This window comes from Lissotriton helveticus, chromosome 12 (assembly GCF_964261635.1).
Source record: "Lissotriton helveticus chromosome 12, aLisHel1.1, whole genome shotgun sequence".
Lineage (NCBI taxonomy): Eukaryota > Metazoa > Chordata > Amphibia > Caudata > Salamandridae > Lissotriton > Lissotriton helveticus.
The window spans coordinates 372,281,973-372,299,403 of record NC_136073.1 but is presented as its reverse complement, the minus strand read 5'-3'; the positions used below and the strand labels follow the sequence as shown (position 1 = coordinate 372,299,403).

The 17,431-nt window shown below is 49.3% G+C and overlaps 1 protein-coding gene across 4 annotated transcripts in view; it reads right to left on the bottom strand.

Moving 5' to 3' along the window:
- The window catches only part of TDRD12 (tudor domain containing 12), a 3,388,409-nt gene that overhangs the window by 1,898,204 nt on the left and 1,472,774 nt on the right, over window positions 1–17,431 (bottom strand). For all 4 annotated transcript variants that reach the window (XM_078668261.1, XM_078668260.1, XM_078668262.1 and 1 more), the window contains one exon: window positions 10,114–10,302. In XM_078668261.1, coding sequence (XP_078524387.1) covers window positions 10,114–10,302 — 189 coding nt within the window. The remainder of the gene's footprint in view (window positions 1–10,113; window positions 10,303–17,431) is intronic.

Below are 17,431 nucleotides of genomic sequence, written 5' to 3'. Positions count from 1 at the left end.
GCCCTGCCCTTAGCTCTGATGTCATTGTGCATTACTCCACACTCATGATCAGGCTTGTCACCATACAAGGTCATCTTCGGACGACCAGCTAATGTTTGGGGCGTCCCAAGACCTAGAACATTTCGAGAAATTGATTATCCTATGATGACGGATTATTTGTATGCTTTGACTTAAGATCTCCGTTCCATTCATCAACAGGTATAGGCAGTATTGCAGCCCCTGCCGGAGGGTCGCGGACATCGTTTGGAGCCAGGACAGTGGGTCTTTGTTCGGAATTATCAGCGAAAATCCAGCCTGGGCCCTAGGTGGTCGAAGCCCTACCAAATTCTTCTGGCAACGTGGACGGCGGTGAAGGTGGATGGCAAGCGGCATTGGATTCACGTTTCACACGTGGAACGCCTGCCTCTCCCGCTTCCTTTTGATCAACAAAACAAGGAAGGAGTTCTGACCCAAGAGAGCGAGCGGGCCCCTTGTTTTGTTCCTTTTTCCGACACCCAGGAGGTTGGAGAAGGGCAAGGAGAAGGACCGTTGGGCACGAAAGGGGCTTTGTCATCTGCACCAGATATTGCCCCGGATTCTGTTGCCCCCACAGTTGCACGAGAAGTTCATGATACTCCAATTGCTGCGAATGTATCCCCTTCTGTTTTGTTTACTAGGGAGAGACTTGAGCAATAGGGTTCGCTAGAATATATCTGTAGTACTGAGCGAGACACTAGACTGAACACGTTGAGAGCCTGGAACATTGGATTGCTCTGTTCAGAAAGAAAGACTAAAACGTAAAAAGAAAAGGGGCCCGGGATTGTGGTTTTCTTCCAGAATTGTGTGGAATGTAACTCCGGCGTGAGGATTTGCCTTGTGTCTCTTTTTGATGAACGATAGGAGCCTGCCTGTGAGGCTCTAAACAGACACAGGAAAGAAGCACCCTCTGGCAGGTTGGACTGCATCGCCCTAGTTTAGTTTTGGACTTTTAGAGAGCATGTACCCTTTTGATCGCTTTGCACCCCGTTATTTGCCTATATATGTCCCTGTGTTTTCTTCTTGGACCATGCGTGTGAAAGTAGCTTTCGTAGTCACAGTTGCAATTTTATTGATTGTATTAATGAGTGTATTTAGAATTTCGTCATCCTATGCACATCGTATTGGGAACAACTACTCCGCCTCCTGAACACTTTTTTTACCCTAGCCCCACATAAAGAAAGGCATCGTCAGACATATGCTAAAAATCTATTCGTTGAAATGCTGCTCCAGACGCATAGTGCTACTAATGTGACAAATTGTTGGGTTTGTGGTCTTCTACCTTCCGTGATGCACAGGCATGATCTATTAATTTCATTACCTATATCATATTTGAGAAGGCCTGGTTTAAGTTGTTATCGATGATGTATATGCATTATACGGTAGATACTGCTCGTTATTCCGAGAGGGATTCCGAGAGGATTTTGGCCTATATCCAAGTACATCAGGGTTTTGACTTGCAGGGGAATGATGGGGAGGGGTTATTGGATCCGAATGCCTGTATGAACCAATTAAAAAAAAAATATTTTTATTGTTTTCAAACACAAACAACAGACGTTAGGATGGACCACCACATTTACATAGAGCCCGACATATAGTAATGGAGGGAACATTGACATTATTCCGGCAATCAAAACAAATCAAATATTCATCATCAACCAATGACACAAGGTCCCTGCAATAGACCTACCAATCCGGTGTCAAGCCCCCCGTATAATATACTACGATAATCAAAATACTGGGCATCGGGTCTTCATTCAACTCCATCTACAGGTCCACCCTCCCCGCTTAAACCACCCCCCCACCCCGCCGCCGGCGCTACAACCAAAAGACTAGATGCAATCAAAATATTACCATATTGTGTGGTTTTCATAAGTGTCATCACACCAACAGTCCCATTAAATATTCTGACTATCCCGGGAGTCGGGAATTGCCTCACATGCTGGCACCCCAATGTCTAGGATAGTCTGTCTACTGGTTTTCTTCCTCGGTCAGCGGGCTCGTCTCTGAGGTAGTGTTTAGATCGGTCGTCCCTAGCTCCATCACCAGGGCCTCCAAGCCCGCGCCACCTCTAGTGCCTTGTCGTTATGGGACCTATGGGCCTGCCACAGTCTAACTGAGCTCTCACTACTAGCCCACATGAGCAATGCTGCCTTCCATCTAGGGTAGCTAGGCCCCACCGCTGCCTTCCAGTGAGATGTAATTTCCCTTTTAGCCAGCAAAAATCCTAGGTCTATAAATTCTCTAGTCAATTTAGTTTTGCTGGTATGTGGAAACCAATGTAACAGGCAAGTCCCCTTGTCCGGAGTAATCTGTCGCCCAGTTACTTCACAGAGTAAACCCGTTATCTCCTACCAGTATGTGCCCAACTGCGGACAATCCCACAGCATGTGCAGCAAATCCGCGTCCCGTAGTCTGCACGAGGGGCATAGTGCTGTGTTAACCTGGAAATACTGGTTAATTTTGGCCAGCGTAAGGTATGCTCTTTGAAGTATAAAAAATTGGATCAGTTGGAACCTAGCATTCCTGGTACCCTTCCATGCTCCTTTAAGTATTTAGGTCCAGGCCGCGTCGGGTATTTCTTTATCCAAGTTCGTCGCCCATTGCTCTTGTAGCCTCTGCAGCGGGTTCAGCCCCTCTCCCAGCATACATTTATACAAGCAAGTAACCGCCTTGTAAGTGCCCGCAGCCATCACCACATATTGGCATGCCCCGCTTGTTGGCGGTTCGGAGAGGCCAGTGCCCCAATGCTTCTGGATAGCGGCAACCAGGGCCGCGTGTAGTAGGAAATGGCCTTGTGGAAGGGCAAAAGTCTCTTGCAATGTACCGTAGGGCAATAGGGCACCATCGGCAAACAGATCACCCACCATCTGTAGGCCCAGTGCCTCCCATTCCGCAAGGGAAGACCAATCCCCACCTTGCAGGAGGGCCGTGCACATGCCCAGCGGTATTTCCGGAAAGTAAGGTTGTTGCAACCCAATTCTATTGTGGAACTGTTTCCAGTAATGCCTCAGGGCGCACTCCACTATCGACAAATCAGTAGTCCGCAATCTCTGCTGCAGGACCACGAAGGACAGAACATGCCGCTGTACATCTGGTTCAGGCTCCCTCTCCGGTCCTCGAAACTCCAATGCCACTGCCTGAGTAAGGTGTTGCTATTGCGCAGCTAGATAATACAATTCAAAATCTGGGACAGCAAGGCCCCCTTCAGCTCTTGGCCGTATCAGAGTATCCAATGCCACTCTACGCCGCCGTGCACCCCAGATAAAGCCCCCCATCGCAGAACGGAGTTGCCGAACAATTGCAACAGGCATTCGTATCGGCAGGGTCCGGAAAAAAATATAAGAGCCGAGGAAGCGCCACCATCTTCAACAGCGCTACACGACCCGCCACAGACAATCGTAGAGTCCCCAGGAATGCATACTACCCTTCAGGCCCCTCAGCGCCCTTCGTATGTTGCCTTCAAGGAGGTCTTCCCGAGTATGATACACATGCGTCCCCAAATAGGGGAGACACCTAGGTTCCCACGTCAAGTCAGGTGGTAACGCAGGCGGGTCACACGTTCTGGTCACTGGGAATACGCAAGTCTTCGCCCAGTTGACCCGCAGGCCCGAGATACCTTGGAACCGGCCAAGTAGGGAGCGGGCTCCCTCCAGGTCCTCCCCCGCATTTCTCAGAAACAATAGAAGATCATCCGCATACAGTGATATATAGTGCTGCCGATCATTAAGTCGCAAGCCTTGGAATGCTCTCCCCATCCTAGCACGCGCCGCTAAAGGCTCCACTGCTAGGGCAAAAAGCGGGCAGCCCTGTCTAGTACCCCGCCCCACTGGGTAAGAGGAGGAAACAACTGCCATCCCGCACCCTAGCGGTCACCGATGAATACAATATTTCAGTCCAGTGGACATATCCTTCACCAAGCCCGAACGCTTTCATGACTGAGAACAATTAGGGCCATTCCAGGCTGTCAAACACCTTGGCAATATCAACTGAAAGGACCATCGCCTGCCCCTCCGCTCCATAGTCTCCATCCAATATTCGTATCAGCCTACTTATGCTGCTTGCAGTATTGCGAGTTGGAATAAAACCGGCCTGATCAGAGTGGACTAAGCGTGTCATGAAGGGGAGGAGTCTAGTAGCTAGCACTCGGCTCAGTGTTTTGTAATCCGTGGTGAGCATAGACAGAGGTCTATATGCGGCCGGATCAGTTGGAGATTTCCCTGGTTTAAGGAGTGGAACGATGACAGCCTCCCTAGTGGATGTCGGCAGTACCCCCTGCTGTCTGGCCTCTCTATACATTGCCAGCAACCTGGGAGCCAGGAGGTCAATATACGCTAAATAGAATTCAATAGGCAGTCCATCACTGCCTAGAGTTTTGTTGCGCGCCAACTGCTTGATGGCGCAGCCAATTTCAGTTAATGTGATGTCCTGACCAAGTGACTCTGCCTCTTCCACCTCAACAGTAGGCAGCTCCAGTTCTCTAAAAACGTTAGCACATCTGCTTCCCCAGTCTGCAATTGGCTTGTGTATAGGTTTGCATAAGAAGACCGAAATCGATCATTTATTTGCTGCTGCGTGTATTCTAAACGTCCCGAGGACGAGGTCAGCGCCAGTATGGGTTTGCATCTAGGAAGGGGGTCAGCCAGCCAAGCCAACAGCGTGCCCACCTTATCCCTTTCAACAAGTGCACGGGTCAAGTAAGCACTATGATCGAAGCACCTTAAGCGCTCCACTACCACCGCTACAGTTTCCTTCCAAGACTGGACCGTATCACGCGTCTCAGAACCGTCAGAGTGGGCTCTCTCAGCCTCTCTAAGGGCCAGCTCGCCAGCCTTGATTTCCTGCAAGAACAGCTTCCTTACCACACCCATTTAGCAATACATATCCTGCGAACCACCACTTTAAAAGCATCCCATTCCAGGGCTGTGGTGGCCGTGCCTGAATTCTCCGCAAAATATTGCTCCACCCCATCTCCCAGCTCCGCGCGAAAGGCCTGGTCCTCCAGCATCTCCGTACGCAGTTTACAGGTCGGTAGAATAGGGCGCTCCACAACCCAAACAGAAACTCACTAATAACAGATTATGGTCCGACATGGTGCGCGATAAATATTCGCTATCAACCGCCAATGATACCAGGCCAGGACTACACAAAATCGTGTCCAGCCGCACATGTAAATCATGCAAAGCCGAAAAGTATGAATGATCTCTATCGTCCAGGTGCTGCGCTCGCCAAACATCAATAAACCCCCAGTCAGCTTGCCACTGGGACCTGACCTTCGCTAGTTTGTGAACCGGAGCCGTGGGTAGTGGAGGATGGAACCTGTCCATGACCACATCCCCAATGGAGTTAAAGTCCCCCCATCAATACTGGATTCGTAAAAAAATCCGCGAGGGCAATAGACAGATTCTCCAGAAAGGGCGCCTGTTCCACATTAGAGGCATACACACTACAGAGGGTCACCTCCCGCCCATAAAGGCGTCCTCTAACCACTACATAGCGGCCCTCCGAATCTATCAGTTGATCAGTTGCCTGGAAGAGGACCCCAGCCCTAATCCAAATCAACACCCCTCTTGCAAATGCTGAATAAGTGGTGCGCCAAACCCTCCGTTCTAGTCAAGTGTGTTTCCTGCAGGAAGGCTATCTGCGCGCCCCTACGCACCAAATAGGAGTGGACTTTGTATCTACGCTGCATGGAGTGCAATCCCCGTACATTCCAGGACACACATTTCACATCAGGTAATGGACCCATAACAATAATGCAAAATACACAGAAATCGCCCCCTCCTCCCTGGCAGCCAGGTGAAGGGTCCACAATACATATGTACAAAACACAAGAACTCTGTATTACCGCTCAGTCGTGCCGGCAGGCATCGTCCCCCAAGCAAGAAAACCACGTCCCCCAACAATCCCACCCCGCCCACAACAGAACCCTCCCCCCCAGAACAGGCACCAACATAGTGAATCCCATCCAAACTAGCCCAACCATGTGCCTCAAGCGAAGTGAAGGCAGACTAACTGGAAACATCCGGTGGGGGTGGATAGAGCGTAGCAAGTAACCTGTGAAGAATCAAAACCGCACCCTTTGTCCGCCTCAGTACCCCCCAAAAACGTAGCCCCCCCTATAACTCCCCAACCTTACTGCCGCTTCTCCCACTCATTCAAAAATAGCCCGGGGTCCCATTATTTCGTACATCCAATGCACCATAGGAACCCCCCCAACAGCGACAATCATTGTACTACATCTAACCACCCCAGAACTCCCAGTCCCATGAAGAGTGCAAAGTCTACTCACCCAGCAGTCCGTCCGCCGTTCCTGGTGTAACCAACGGTAAGTGTACACTGTCCGACGCAGAGGATTCTGCCTTCGAATGGTCCTTATCACTTCCCAGGTCCGAGCCCGTCGTCTAGGTCCTCAACAATTCTCCAGATATCGCCTTCACCGCATCCAGCACTCCCCTGCACTCTTCTGTCGTTTGTGAGGTTGATAGCTTCTGCAATCCCTGCGGTCGGCGCCGCAGTCGCTGGGATCTGCGGGGCTGGGAGTCTCTAGCCAACTCCCGCGCTTCCACCTCCCGATCGTCTTTGCCGGCCCTGTAAGACTCCAGCCATGCCCACGCTTCCTCTGGTGTATCGTGAAAAAAGGTTTTCCCATCTAGGGTGATGCGCAGCTTGGCCGGAAAGAACAGAGAGTACTGGATCCCTTCTGCGCGCAATTCTTTCTTGACAGCCTGGAAGGACATAAGGCGCCACTGAGTGTCGAGTGAGTAGTCTGGAAATAGTGTAACACTACTATTGTCGACCTGGAAAGGGCCGTCCTTTCGAGCCTTCTGAAGGAGCAGGTCTCGGTCCCTAAAATACAACAGCCGCGCCACCACTGGCCGTGGAAGGCCCCCTGCAGGGGAGGTCTGGCAGGGACACGGTGTGCGCGTTCCAGGGTGTAGAAGGTAGACAATCCTTCAGGGGCCACCACTGTTCTAAGCCAGTCCTTCAGGTAGCGCACCATGTTCAGCCCCTCTATCTTTTCCGGCAATCCCAACACTCGGATGTTGTGCCGCCGATTTCTTCCTTCTGCCTCTTCCGCCCGCCGTTCCAGCACTGCTATTCGGTCCAAGGCGCTCGCCATCATCGCGGCCTTCGCAGATTCAAGCTTCTGGATCGTGTTTTCTACTTGTTTCACCTGGTCCGATAACTTCGAGTGATTAACTCGCAGCAGGCCCAGTTCCGTTGCCACCTGCACAATGTCCGGCTGGAGGGCGGTGCGAGAGTCCGCAATGGCTGCCAGTATCTTATCTAGTTGAAGTTCCCTGTCATCTTGGGGCGGTGGTTCGGCGTCAGAGGGTTACGGGTCTTCCTCCTTCCTCCCCCGGGGCTTGCCCATGACGGCAACAGTCGGATCCCTACAAAGGCTCACGCCGCAGGGTCCCTCGATGCGCGCCGGGCGACCCCAAGGGTCAGCTCCCAGGACTGAGGAGTCGGAGAGGAGTCCCCCATCAGCTCTTCCCGTCCCGCCAAAACAGTTTCCCGCAGCGCCGCTAGCGAGCCCTTCCACTCAGCCGCGGGGTCCGTGCAGGCCCCGACAGGGCAGCCGCAGCCAGTTCCCTCCGCCAACGTCCCCTCGAATACAGGCCAGAGTTCAAGTCGGCCAGGGCGTCACCAAGTGTTCAAGCAGGACACCCCGTCCCCGCTGTGAGTCTCAGGCGGGCGTATATCCAATTCTGCCCGGCGCAGGCTCCCCCACAGTCAGCTTCACAGTTCTTCCAGCTCACTTCTGCCCTTATGAGGCTCTTCTGTGTGCCTCCGAGTAAGGGCGCCCCCGGCTCACCGCAGCACGCAGGAGAGGCCCAACAAGAGGCCCACCACCCGTCGCCGTCCGCCGGCTCACAGTCCGCGGCCCCCCAGGGCCATCCGGTAATCTCCGCAGCTCCTGGCCCCAGCAGCTGCCGCCCTCCACCCAGCAGATCCAATGGAGTGAGCCCGCTATCCCCAGGCCGGGCCTCGGTCGCCCCCTCAATGGGCACCGACCCGCAAGCTAGGCCTCACACAGGATGAGGGGGAGGGGGGGCCCAGCCTCTACAGTTCGAATACAGGCCCCCGTGGTGCTGCCACTCCAAAGTGCCAGCCGGCGCGGGCCGCCCTCTGCCACGCAGCTACCAGTCTCACCGAGCTGCCCCCAGCGTCTCTCCTCCGGGGGCGATACGCTTCGCAGTGCCGGCCGGGGGGAGGAGTCCCGACCCGAACTTCCCGGGACTCCCGCCGATGTGCTGCCTCAGCTCTCTCGCGTTCGCCGCCTGTCTCGTTCCGCTCCGGAACTCAGGGCACCCGGCAACGCACAGCAGGTCCGCCGCCCGCCACTCCAGCAACGCCGTCCAGGAGCCTCTCAGGAAGACGGCGCCACCATCTTGCAGCCGCCCTCGTGATCCGCGCGGCCCCGGGGTGTACTCCGCTATCCCCGCATTTACCGTCGCAGTGTAGTGAGGTCCTCCAGGTTAGTCTCCCATCGGTTCCCCGACCCTCGTGGCTACGTGGGGGGTTCTGGGGGTTCGATTGCCAGGATAAATGCCGGGTCTCTTAGCGGAGCTCGGCGCTCACGCTGCCGGCCGCCTCGGCATCCAAGCCACGCCCCCGTATGAACCAATATACTGAATACGAGAATGTCACTTGGTTGCGAAATGAAATACTTTATTTTGCAGAGTTTAACTTTACCCAGTATTTTCAGCAATTTCAAGACAGAAATTTTACTGATGACAAAGCCATCCCAGTGTCCATATTGAAAAGTACTTCAGCATTTTGTGTCCAGGGAGCAGGACACATCTCAGTAGGAGACCGTCGGTGTAGCAGTCCACCATTGTTAACACCTCCAAATGTATATTTTGTTTGCGGCGAAAATGCTTACACATGGCTCCCCCGGGGTTGGACAGGCCGCTGTTATTTGTCTTTTCTGTATCCACCAGTCTATATAGCCCCCTCTAACGATCATAACGATCATAAGGATCATCGATTAGATGAGCAGGGTCTGTCCGCAGTTCGAAACAAAAGAGATATCGTCACTACTGAAATAGATCATAATGATACACCTGAACAGCACTTTATTGATATCGCAAAGGGAACATTTCCTATCTGGGGCCCCATCATAACTGGCAACGAAGTAAGGCGTCTGTCTAGGGTAGTTGAGAGGGTAATCAACACCACTGCAGGAATATTGACCAACTTAACCGTGGAGCTTCAAGCTACGAGACTTGTTTTGCTTCAGAACAGGATGGTTTTAGATGTTATTTTGGCAGATCGAGGAGGAGCATGCCGCGCGATTGGCCGTTCCTGCTGTGTATATATTCCTGACTCCGCCCGTCTGTTCATTTGGCCATCCAAAAGTTACATCGTTTTGCTTCTGAAGTACATGCAGACACTGGTACTTGGTCCTTATCTGGGTGGTTATGGGGTCTGTTGTCCACTTGGGGGATAGAAGATTTTAATAATACTGGCAGGCATAGTAGGTGTCATTTTTACCTGTTGCCTTTGTATGCATTGCGGGCCTGCTTGCTGTTCTTACTGTGCTGCAAAAATTACTTCCTCTGTAACAAGTTCTCCTCCTACTATAGCAAAGGCTCAAATGGTTCAGCAGGAAATAAGGGATATTATGCAAATTGATAGATTTACTATGTTGGTCACTTCCAGCTATCAGCTTTTATTCATCTTTGCGAACTTCCTCATCTTCCCCCGTATTGCGTAGGAGTTACGACTCCTAGAACGTAAGTGTCACAATTGTGAAATTTGCTAATTGTAGCCTTAAGATGTGAAGTTCATCTGGGATTAAAACAAATAATTGGTAAAAAAAAATTGCTTTGGTCTCAAATCCCATTTCCTTTCTTGGTGCACTGAAGGTCCACAAATCTTTCGATTCCTACGGGAAACATCAATCACAACGCAACTTTTACGACGCACTACCATTACAACGCAGGATTTACAACACAAGTCATGCGTAGTAAAAGCATGAGTTGTGATGATATACATCCATTCCTACAGTGTCACACAACCATCTCTGAATAAGTACTTTTCAAATAAATGTAACAATGCTAAGTGCGTAATTTCTTTTCCACTTACCCCATTTCTAGATGGCAGTGTCTTGCATGCTGCAGATGAAATGTGCAAATATGTAAGAACTGGAGGAACATAATTCATTGGATTTCTCCCTTGAGGCGATATTACAAGAGTATCGCAACCATGAACTATTGAAGGCCAACAGTAGGATTCTGTGAAATTTGGTCCACAAAACTGATTTCGGATGAGCTCCTAAAATGAGAGAAATAGAGAATTGAAAATATGTTACCAATACGGAGAGCCAGAATTACCCTAACGGTTTTCATTATTTTTCGAAAGCTTTCATTCGGTTTTTTCCCATATAACAATCAAATAAAGTAAACAAAAAACATAGTACAATATAACTGCCATCTATATCAGATGCAACATTTGATGTGACTAGAACAAGACTACTATGACACACAGACTATGGTGGAGATGTTGAAGGCAATATTTTATATTCCTATATTCTGTGTAGGAGCAAGAAACCCTCTAACATTACACAAGACAAAAAGAGGGGGAGAAAAATAAAGGAAAGAGAGAATAGAAGTGTGCAAAACAGATTAAATGTTGTAGAGCCAGCCCCACTGATATGAGCATGCTAAGTATACATTTATCAGTGACTACAAAATGTAATTCTGATGAAGCATCCTATTAGCTTGAAGTGGTTAACATTTTTAAAGGCTTAAATGACTGCAGTGATTTATCAAACACTACAATAAAGGCCTACCCTTGGATATTAGGTTTTCTTTTCAAGATCATATTTACTGTTGCACCAATGGTGGGCATTGCTCATACCCACAATGTGTGGTTTGAGCCTTTGGTCTATTATTATTGTGAAGATACCTTAAAATCTCAAGTAAATTGGGAGCAAAGAAGGGTTTAAATATTTTCTAGTCTGAGCCAATTGGATGGCCTTAACAATTTCCTAAGTGTGATTTTGTATTAAAGTTTCATTTTATCTTTGTGTTTCAATGTTGGTAGGTTGAATTAGAAGACACATCAACATCCTATAAGGTAGAAGAGGAGTCCTCCTAATCAAGAAAAGTATGAAGTCTCTAAATCGCTTCAAATATGGCCTCATCTTCATAAAACAAATAGTTGGCAAGCAGTCACTTTTATTAAGATATAGCTTTTTAAATACTTCCTTATGCCTACTAACCCTCCTGGGACATATGCCAACAAGCAGATCTCTCCAGCAGTCTCTGTCCTGGGCTTTTCTTTCAATCTGACTCCAAATTTAACCCATCTCCTAGCAGTCCACTTTGAGGCCTTGGCGCCGGTGTTTCTTGGCCTTCCTCTTTTCTGTTTCCCTTGAGGGTTCCAGGTGAGGGCTGGTATGGTGGTTTTCGATGCAGGCTTGCAGAAGGTGTGACCTGTCCAGCCCAAGTGTCTTTTCATGAGCAGGGAGTTGGAAAGTCTGCAGCCATAGGTAGTTGTTGCTAATGATGTTTGGCCAGCGAATTTGGAGTATTTTGCTTAGACAGGGGTCGATGAAGGTCTGGATTTTGTAGGTAGTCATCAGTTTTGTCATCCAAGTTTCTGCTTCATACAGAAGGACCGACTTTAGGTCTTTGGTGCTCCAGATCTTCTTTAGCAGAATGAAGACAATCCTTGCTTTGCAGATTCCTGCTTTGACATCTGTGTTTGTGCCGCCCTGTTCGTCTAGGACACTGCCCAGGTAAATTAATGCCTCAACCCTTTCTAGTGCATCGCATGCACGAGTGACTGCAGTTGTGCTAGCTGTTATTCTATTCTAGTTGAGATAATTTGCTAATTCTACAAAGCCACATAAAATCACACATTGTCTGCGCTGGAATTTTTTTTTAATCTTTATAATGCTTTCCTGCTAAGAATGTTATTATCTCTCCTTAAGTGCTCAAATTTTATTCAATACTAAACAGGAATTCTATGGAAAGAGGTTTGTTTCAAGAACTATTAGTTTATTTGTCAGGACACCAACTCCTTTCTACAAGTTTGTCAGTATAGGTGCTATAGAAGAGAACATGCTTTGAATCAAGGCTTTTATTGCATGCCAAAGCATATATATATGCACGTGGAGTTGTTTAGCTCTTAATGCTGAACAATTTCATCTAGGATCTGTTTAGCATTTATTGAGTTTTGTAGCATACCTTCATTGAGGTGTCTTTTTTTCGCTTTGGTGCAGAAGGCATTGACATGCATAGCCCAAAATGCAGATTGGCTTAATAATTGCATTAAAGTACAAGTTACTTACCTTGCATAATGCGTTATCTGGTAGAGATTATCTGCCCGCACATTCCTTAACTTAGAATATCCCCAAGTGTCAGACTGGATCCGGGAGGTTTTCGAGGAGTATGCCTGCACACCGGCAGGTGGTATTCAGCTGCACATACACAAGAGAATAGACCAGTGGTGCTACAATCTAGGGCCTTGAAAAGGGGTGTCCCTTGCATCACAATTAGTTTGCAGGAGGATGGAAAGGTCCGTAAGGAATCTGCAGTTAGATAGAGTCCATACCAGATATGGGGCTATCTAAGTTAAGTAACTTGTTAATGCGATAGAGGCTTCTAGCCGCAGATACCTTACGTTTGAATAGACACCCAAGAAATTGCTCCCCGGAGGTGGGACTGCAAATCCAATTAAATCAGAAAGTCCTACAGGACAGAATGGGCAAAGAGCCCATCACGACAGACCTGACTGTCAAGGAACTAGTGCTTGGTTATCATGTGCAATGAGGCCCAGGCTGCTGCCTCAGATGTACAGAACCGGAAAGTTGCACGCTAATGCATTGGTCACAACCTTGGCGCTGGTGGAGTGAGCCCACAAGCCCTCAGGGGGTTGCTTCTTGGCCAGTGCATAACAGATCTTAATGCAGAGAACAATCAATCTCGATAAGATCCGTTTCTGCACTGCATTTCCTTTTTTAGCTTCTACATAGCCCTCAAACCATTGATCGTCCACCCCAAATTATATGGTGAGGTCATGATAGAATGTTAAGGCTTTTTTTGTGTCTAGACAGTGGAGTCTCTCCTCTTTGGAGGGAGAAGAAGGTGCAAAGAAGGTGGGCCGGGTGATGGTCTGTCCTACATGGAAGGAAACCACAACAATCAGAAGGAAGGAGACATGTAACTAGAGAACTAGCTTGCCTGGGTATAAAGTGGTAGAAGGATGGTGTGCAGATTGCCTTCAATTCACAGGCTCTCGTGGCCAATCTTATGACCACTAAAATGGCAGTCTTGTTGGGAAATAAACTAAGAGGGCAATTGTGCAGAGGCTATAATGGTGCACACATGAGAAAGGAGAGGTTGAGGTCTTACTGAGGCATGATAAATGGTTCAGTTTGAAAAATATGGTTGAGGCCTATAAGGAATCTAGTCACAAGAGGTGACTTGGAGAGAAGGTTGGTCCACAAACCCTAAAATTGTCGAGTAGGAGGAGAGATAACCTTTAAGTGAGCCCAGAGCAGAGTCCTGCCGGGTTAAAGATAAAGCAAGTAGGAGAACGTGGGATAAAGGTGCAGAAAGGAGGATAAAGGTGTAGATAGAGGGTCAATGTTTTGGGCAGCACATTAGACACAAACTTATCCTAAGGCAGGCATATACCAATTTGATGAGGGAAGCCTAGTTGCCAGAATACCATTACAGACTTCAGTAGGTAGGAAGAAAGCGGACAACTCTCGCCTCTCAATCTCCATTCATGAAGGTGGAGTGTGCGTAGGTTTTGGTACAGGACCCTCCCCTGTTGCTGTGACAAAAAATCCTCTCAAAGATGCAACATGTCTGGAGGACCAACTGGTCATACTCAACAACTCGGGATACCAGACGTACCCAATCCAGAGACACAAGGATTACTTAGGCCTGGTCATTCCCAATCTTCTTGAGAACTCTAGGCAGAAGTAGTATTGGTGGAAAGGCGCAGAGGGGGTCGGAGTTAACTCATGTCTCCGAGTAAGAGTCACTTTGGAAACTCCTGCATGCAAAACTGCTGACATCAAGTTTTCTAGGCGGTGGAGAAGAGATCTAGCCAAGGCTCTCCCCACTGCTGAAAGAGACCTTGCACCAGCTCCGGATGAAGATGCCATTTGGGATCCGCTAGGCATCTTCAGCTCAGTTTGTCCCCTCTGGTGTTCAGAAAGCATGCCAGATGTTGAACCACCAGGAAAAATGCCCTGATATTCCAGTCATGTCCAGACATGCAGGGCCTTTTGACAGAGGGTCCACAAAACTATCCTGCCCGTTTGTTACAGTACCACATGGCAGTGGTATAGTCCATGAACACCAGCACCAGCCTTCACCTGACCAAAGGAAGAAAGGCTTCCAATGCCAAGAGAATCACCCAAAGCTCCAACAGGATGAGGTGGAGCTCAGACTTTTGCTAGAGACAAGAGTCCTCTAATCTACACCTCTCCCAGATGTCCTCCCTATCCCAAGAGTGACTCATCTGTCACTACAGTCAGCTTTGATTGGTGAAGGGAAAGGGGTCTGCCACTAACCCAATTGTGGTTTGTTAGCCACCATTGCAGATCTATTGCAGTTCCCTTTGAGATCGGGACTATGTCAGAGATTTCCCTGATGCTGTGCCTACTGGGTCTTCAGGTCCCACTGCAGAGTCCACATATGTCAACAACAATACAGGAAGCCATCAAGCCCAACAGCCTCAGAGTCAGTCTCACCAAAATCCAGAGTAGAGAATGAAATATCAGAATCATAACCCGGATAACCTGGACTAGCTGCTTGGGAGGATATGTCTGAAAGTCCACTGGGTCCAAAAGGGCCCCGATGAAAGGGGGAATCTGAGATAAGTGAACTGTGACTTCAGCACAATGATAGTGAACCCCAGTGAGTGTAGGAGGTTTATCGTCTTAAGGTGAGAGACAACTGCATGCTGCGAGCCTGCCTTCAACAGCCTATCGTCGCAGTAGGGGTGGACAGGACTACGCCACCTCCGTAGATGAGCTGCAACCACCTCTATCACATTTGAGAACACCTGAGGGGTGCTTGCAAGGCCAAAAGGGAGCACAGCAACTGAAAGTGCCCTTGGCCTACCATGAACCGCAGGTAACATCAGTGGTCAGGTAGGTTGAAGATGTGGAAATGCATCCTCCAAGTACAAAACAACCATCCAGTCTCCCGGAACTATGGCAAACAGAACTTGGGCGAGCCTGAAAATCTTGACCTTCCACTTTTTCAAGAAGTTGCGAAGGTGGAGGTGACTGAAGAGTCAGTCCTCCGTTGACACTAGAAAGTAGCGGAAATAACAATCACAACCTACTTCTGATGCCCACATTCTCTAAGGCTCCCTTGGCCAAGAGAGCCATTTCTTCTTGATGGATCAAGGAAAAATGGTCCTCTGTCAGCCAAACCTAAGTGGGTGGTGTTCGTGGTAGAGTAGTCACAAAGGGGAGGGAGTAGTCGCTCTGGATGAAATGTAAGACCCAGCGGTTTAAGGTCACAGAATGCCAGTGGCTCAAACTCCTACCCTGCATACCCTCCCTCCCAATGGGTGCCCATGATGTTTGGAAGGCAAACTAAAGATGCTTGGAAGCAGAGGCTACGGGGGTTGAGTGGGTGCTTGGCAGGGCAGGAGGGTTTGGTCGAGGGGGATATGGAATGACCCGACCACTTGCTGTCTGCCCCACGTTGTCTATGGAACCTGCACCCTTGGCCTAGAAAAGGCTGAGAAACCTGTTAGCCTTAGTGGCTGTGAAGGTATGGGAACTGCTGGGGCGATAGGTGAATTGGGGTTGGCAACGGGCCATAGACAAATCCAAGTAATTGGCCACAGGTCTGCTGTCCTTAAAGCGCTCCAGCGCTGAATCTGCCTTCTCTCCAAAGAGGAAAGAGCATCAAAGGGCAGTCCATGAGGGAATCTTAAACATCCCCATAAAAGCCAGACATTCTCAACCAGGCATGGTGCCACATGGCCACCGACTATGAAATCGCTCTGCCCACCTAGTCGATCATGTCAAGCCCTCACCTTATGGTGAACTTTGCTGCATCTCGCCCAGAGGCAACAGCCATGGTAAGTATGGCTTGGTCCTCCTCAGAGACCATAAGCAGCACTTGTGCAACAGATTCCCATATCATTGGGAATAACAGCACAATTGACATGCAGTGTACACCGACCACAGTGCTAAGCTTCCAGAAGAGAACATTCTTTAGCCAAAGTTATCCAGCCTCTTGGATTCGTTATCAGGTGAAGTCGCAGGCATCACTCCAGGATTAGTTCTGGACATGGAGACTTTTGCCTTGACTACCACTGAGGGTAGTGTAAGATCCAAGACCTCAGCCACACTGTGTACAACCAATGAAAAATAGGTTCCCTCCTCACTAGCCATGGTGGGAGGAAAGATAAGGCCAGTGTCAGGTGAAGTGTCTAACCCACTGGCCTCCACCATTTCCTCGTACCAGTTGTCCTGTTCTTGTTCTTCCTGGGAACCATGAGGGAAGATAGACCCCTCCCATTTGTCTCCCTCTCCAGGCCTATAGACCCCTCCCATTTGTCTCCCTCTCCAGGCCTAACAAACAAAAAAGTTCTACTAGGGAGAGCATGGACCAAGTCGGCACCGGAGTCTGCATTTTACAGCGCCCATCCGGCTCCGTGTGGGAGTCTGAAATAATGACTGAGACGGTGCCGCCTAGGGGCATCGGCACTAGAGCGGGTGCCGAGGAAGGTCGGTCTTGATGGTGGCTCTGCACCGGAACCAGCAAGAGATCTATAGGGCTCGACTAGCCCCAGGACGAACCCGCAAGCATGGCTCCAGTAGGGGCCTCTCCCTCACCCATGGGGCTCGAAATACTCCAGGGGGGCAGGATCATGAAAACATGAGGCCAATGGCCTAATAGAACTTCAGCTGGGCAGGGGTCGGTCTGGCTCCAAAAAGAACAGGGAAGCACGAAGCAGATCCGAGCTCAGGTCCAACATCTTGACAAAAGACTTCGGACGCAGCGAATTCTAGAACCTCTTCGACGTATGTTTATGGGACTTACCAGACATCCCCAATAATTTTGAGTGCGACGACTATGATCATTGGTATGGAATCTGCAAAAAGATCCAGGATCTTCTGTGCAACAGGGGCCTCAAGTGTGGTGGAGTCGACCGTTATCAGCTGCCAAGCAGCATGAAGGAGTCCTCACTAGTCTTGGAGTCGTGGTCCCACTCGAAGCACCACAAACACACCAAGTAGGGGTCTGACACCGATATTTGCCTGTGACAGGCCACACATGGTTTGAAACCAGTCGGTTTCTTGAGTGAAATCCTCACACCAGCAGAAAACAAGTTCTCCAAAAAGTTAGAGAAAACATAAAAAAACAGCTAAAAATAGACCAAGGGTTAGCACAGACCGGATCAGAGCTATCTG